A 5119-nucleotide genomic window follows, 5' to 3' on the forward strand; every position below is an offset into this window, starting at 1 on the left:
CCCCCGCCACTGGCTCATCCCTTGACCATTCATTTGTGCACACACAGAGTCTCTCCTTGGTGCTGGCACTGCCCCCTCCCTCGACCAGCCCAGGGACTACCCCACGCCCAGCCCCGCACCTCTCTGATGGCTGCCATGCGCACGGCCTCATAGTAGTGCAGGGGGGCATTGGGTGTGCTCATGTCGTAGCCGAAGCCTGCAACTGCCACCTCGTCACAGCCGTGTAGTGCCATGGTCACTGCCACACTGCCGAGGGTCGGGATGTTCTGGAAAGCGAGGGAAGGTGGGCAGAGTGAGGCTGAGACCCTCAGCGAAGCTCCCCTGAGCTGAGCTCCGCTCGTGAGAACTGAGCCCTCTGTTCCCACCCTGTCCCCCATTCTTCCTTGCCAAGGCACCTCTGGCCAAGTCCCCTCCTCCCCCTCCCAGGGTCCAGATGTCTCACCCCGCGGCCCATGAGACCGTTGTTGAAAGGCAATCCGATGAGGGTGAAGGCGGCTTCCTGGATGAAATATGGGTTGAGGATGCGAATCTCGGGGGGTTCCTTGGGCACCCGAGTGGCCACAGATTTCCAGAAGCCATCCGAGGCACTCTGTAGACACAGCACAAGTGGGCATGAGCAGGCACACAGCTTATGACAGGCCCCGGGGGGTGGTGGGGACCCAAAGTCTGTACAGGCAAGTGAGAAACCAGGTGGGGGGCATGAGGTGTGTACAGGGAGCCTGGGGCTTGGAGAATAAACAGGCTGGAGCGGAGGACTTGGTGTGCGCTGGGGACGCAGGATGTGGGGCAGAGACAAGGAGACCACGTGAGCTGCAGGGAGGGCCCAGGGCTGTGCTGCTCTGGCCGGGGGCCTCTCAGGACAAAAGGAAGAGCCAGCGGCCCAGCAGTACCCCTCCCCTTTGCCGCTACGGAGGGGCCCAGGAGGAGCCTGCCCTCTCTCTCCTATCTGCTCTGCTGGGCTCGCCTCCTTTCCCTTCTGCTGAATTTCCTCGCTCTCTCAGTCAACTGTTCTAAAGTGAACCTGAAAAATAAAGACAGAACGTGAGCTGGTACGGCACAGCAGAATAACACTCCAACCCCCATTCTGCCACTGATGCAGTTGGGTCACTTTGGGCAAGTGACAAGCTCTCTGAGCTTCAGTTTCTTTATCCGCCAAATGGGATGATTCTTCCCTCAGGGGTCGCAGTACTGGACTGGAAAGGTGGCAGCTCTGGACCCTGACACCCTGGGGTCCACTCCAGGGCCACACATTGCTCTCCTTCTTCCTCCCTCCCTTCCTCTAGTTCCCAGCCCTGCCTTTCCGTTCAGTACACAAGCCCTCCCTGGTCTAGTCCCTCGAGTAGATTGCTTCAGCCATTCTTTCGTGATCACCTTCAACTTCCTGCCTTTTGCCACTCTATTGTCCTAGCCCGGGGGAACAACGAACTTGGATCAACCCATTCATCCATCTTTCCCGCCCTTATAACCAGGCTCCCGAGTACTGCTAGAGAAGGTCACAAACCAACCCTGCAGCCTGGAGGCATGTCCCCTGGACTATGCAGGGACTATGTCCCTCTGTTGTTGGACACCTCAGCTATTTCTGGCCCCCCTGGATCTGCTCCTCCCGTGTTCCCCAAGCTCTGCTGTCCATCCAATCAGCCAAATCAGAAACCTGGGCATCGATTTTCTACACCCCTCTTCATCTCTCCAGCCTGTTCTGTCCTATTGGTCATCTGGCTCTTTTGACTCTATTTTCTATAGGATCCCACAGATCCATCCTTTCCTCCCATGCCCACTGCTACCACCTAAAGTCCAGGTCTCACCGTCTTTCAAATGGATTATCATAAGGAGGCCATTTAGAGTGTCTGTTTTATTGACCACTAACCCTCCAGAGCCCAGCAGAAGGACTAGGATGTAAACGGTACACAGTAATTGTTGAGTTACATTCATTTCCTCAACAAACATGTAATGAGTGCCCAGAATGGGCCATCTTTGCCTCCCAAACTGCTTTCCACTCTCTGCTAGAATGATCTTTCTATATACAAACTGGATCACATCACCACTGCCCCACTAGAGGTCTGAGTTTTTCAGCCAGTAACCCCGCCTGCTGCTCCAGTTTCCATTTCTGCCCACCTGAAGTCCCCGCCTGCTGATTCACACCTTCACGCTTCCGCTGCTGCTGCTGCTGCTTCTGTCTATAACGGCCTGCCCACCTCCACCCACCTGATCCACCTCACTTGTTTCTTGAGACTCACGTCTCCTCTCTCCTTATGCCTTTTCTGAACGCCTTCATCTCAAGGTAGAAATGGTCTCTCACCTTTGGGAGGTGAGAAAACATGGAGTTAAGATCTGCTGTGGTTTGGAAGTTTGTTCCCCTCTCCTCATTCGTTTGCCTAACACCTAAGGTGGTGGTTAGGAGGTGGGCCTCTGGGAGGTGATTAGGTCAAGGGTAGAGGCCTCAAGAATCGGTTCAGTGCCCTTACAAAAGCGGTCCAGGAGAGATCTCCTGCTCCTTATGAGGACACCACGATCTATGAACCAGGAACCATCTCTGAATCCGGAAGCCCTGACCAAACACCAAGTCTGCCAGCACCATGATCCTGGACTTCCAGCCTCCTGAACTGTGAGAAACAAATGTCTGTTGTTTATAAGCCGCCCAGTTAGTGGTATTTTGTTATAGCAACACGAACTGACTAAGACAGAAGAATCCTGGGCCTGGATCCAAACTTGGCTCTGGTCCCTCAGCTGCGTGGAGGCCTTGGGCAAGAAACTTACCATTTCTTTATGGATAAACTAGGGATTCTAAGGGTATTTATCTTATGTTGCGTGAATTCAATGAGATAATTCAGGCTGAGTGCCCAGCTCACAGTTGCTGCTCAGCTGCTATCAACACCAACATCAGCCCCAGGGCAGGGGCTCATGATCTGATTCATTTCTGTGGCCCAGCAGTGACCTCAAGTGTGACAGGGGACGAGAACTCCATCCCTGCTCCTCCACCGCCCTCTGTACCTCTTCAGGCTCGTCTCCTGTGGCCTTCAATGGACTGTGTGCTCCAGCCACCCCCTCCCGTGTCCCCTACCTCTGTGGCAACGCCACTGTCTTGGGCAAATTCTATCTGTCCTCCAAGTGTCAGCACAATGGATCAGCCCTGGGGGCAAACTTCTCTGGGTCTCAGCTCTAAACAGATGAGAGAGCAGACCCCAGGCCGTCTTCCTCCTATGTCTGCCTCTGTGTCCAGGAGAAGTATATGTGTGTAAGCGGGTAAAGGTCAGGACAAGACCCAGCAAGAAAGGGGAAGGTGGAGAAGTGGCCAAGTTATTGTGCAAAACTGGGGAGAAGCCCCTCCGTGTGCTGAAGGAATGGCGGGTACCAGCCTGTGCCGAGCCAAGCACAGCCCCCATCCCTTCCCCAGAGCCAGGCAGGCCCCAGCATCGTCCCCCACCCCCACAGCCCCAGGTTCCTGCCCACACCTGCCCACACACACCCAAAGAGGAGGAAGCCCAGGGGCTGCTCAGGAGGGGTGGGGAGGGCAGGGATGGCACAGCTGGGGGCGTGGAGGCTACAGGCCGGTGTTCGCAGATATTATTTATGTCTCTACAACTTTCACCACTTCACAGGTGTGGGACCCAAGATGAAGCGATGTGCTCAAAGTCATGTAAGTGGCTGGGGCAGGATGCAAACCCGAGTGTTGTGATGCCAGGATAAGTGTTCCTCCTGCCACACCATTCCTTAGCATCACTGCTGCGCCCACTTCAGGAGGAAGGGGGCCTAGAAACAGGATGAACAGAGCCTCTCTTGGACCCACCCTGCTGGGAGCTCTGAGGGGAGTCGGGGTCGCTGTGGTTGGTGTCACGCACTCCATCTCACAGAGGCGACTGAGGCTCAGAGAAGCGCCCGGGGGCACACAGCTGGGGAGAATCTGAGTTGGATTCAGCTCAAGAGCCTGGGTCTTTCCGTGACCCGAGATTCCCTCTTGGAGACATCTCTTGGCTGTTCCCATGTGCTAAAGGGTTCCATATGGAACCAGTGTGTGAAATGGCAGGTAATCAACTTAGGATCTCAAGCCCCCTTTGAGAATCTGCCAAGAGCTCCAGGGTGGAGAGGGAAGGGAGGCTTCTGTGTCTCTTCCCACCTTTACTGTTTTCCAGGAGGAGCAATGACTGCTGGGACCGCTTGGATTCCAGGACACGTGCGTCACATTTGTCGTACACGACTCAGACTGCACAACAACTGGAGTTGCCTTTAGTGACAGGAGATGCAAAGTCACAGGCACACCTGCAGCTCCTTGGGACGTGGCGGGTGGGGGTGGGGGTGGAGGCAGGAACAAGCCCTGTGCTTGGGTCTCAAGTCCCAGAGAGCCCGCATCAGGGCGCTGGGACCCGGCACCGCTGTTTTATTTTCCCCACCTGTCACTGTCCTGGTGCAGCACCTCCTCAGGAATGCCAGGAAAAGGAGAAACAGCCAAGACCAGGATCTGGCTGGGGCATCGCCACCGTGTCCCCCCGGCAGACACATACCAAGTAAACACAACTACAGCCCATTTCCTCAAATAAAAGCTGCGGCTTCCCTCCTCAGAAGTCATACACAGGCACACACGCAACACGCCGCACACCACTGCCGAAGGGCACGGGGTCCCTGAAGGCGAGGGGGTTTGATGACCTGAGACTGAGAATCTCTGCGTGGGGTGGGAAGAGAGGAAAGCCCTGTAGACACCAAGACTGAAGGGGTCGGTGGAGCAGAGGAGCCTGCCGAGACTGAGAACCAAGGGTAAGAGAGACGAGGAGGTGGGGAGAGTGTGATGCCCTGGGGGACCTCGGGCCCTGGAGTTGGGAAAACCCACGTCCACACCCAGACTCCACATGTGTGCAACCGGGGTGTGTCCTGGGATCTCTGCAGGTCTCCAGGTCCTCGTGCATAATGGGGATGTCAAGAGCACGTCTTTGACAGTCATGAAGATGAAGTGAGGTGCTGTGCGTTTTACAGCGTCTGGCACCACGTCTGGCGCGTGACAAGCACTCAATAAATCTTGTCTGTTATGGTTCTGAATGAGTGTCACAGAAGCCGAGAGTGAGGCAGAGGGTGTGGCTGGCAATGCTAGAGGCCACAGACGGGCCAGTTCATGGACTCATATCAAGCGGGG

At 55.7% G+C, this 5119-nt stretch overlaps 1 protein-coding gene across 5 annotated transcripts in view; it reads right to left on the reverse strand.

The window, feature by feature from the left end:
• Window positions 1–5119, reverse strand: part of ST3GAL3 (ST3 beta-galactoside alpha-2,3-sialyltransferase 3) — a 216512-nt gene that overhangs the window by 5682 nt on the left and 205711 nt on the right. For all 5 annotated transcript variants that reach the window (XM_010862603.1, XM_010862601.1, XM_010862602.1 and 2 more), the window contains exons 10-11: window positions 443–589; window positions 120–266 (exon numbers count right to left, since the gene is read on the reverse strand). In XM_010862603.1, coding sequence (XP_010860905.1) covers window positions 120–266; window positions 443–589 — 294 coding nt within the window. The remainder of the gene's footprint in view (window positions 1–119; window positions 267–442; window positions 590–5119) is intronic.

The sequence above is a fragment of the Bison bison genome, unplaced genomic scaffold (genome assembly GCF_000754665.1).
Source record: "Bison bison bison isolate TAMUID 2011002044 unplaced genomic scaffold, Bison_UMD1.0 scf7180017864484, whole genome shotgun sequence".
In the NCBI taxonomy this organism is placed as follows: domain Eukaryota; kingdom Metazoa; phylum Chordata; class Mammalia; order Artiodactyla; family Bovidae; genus Bison; species Bison bison.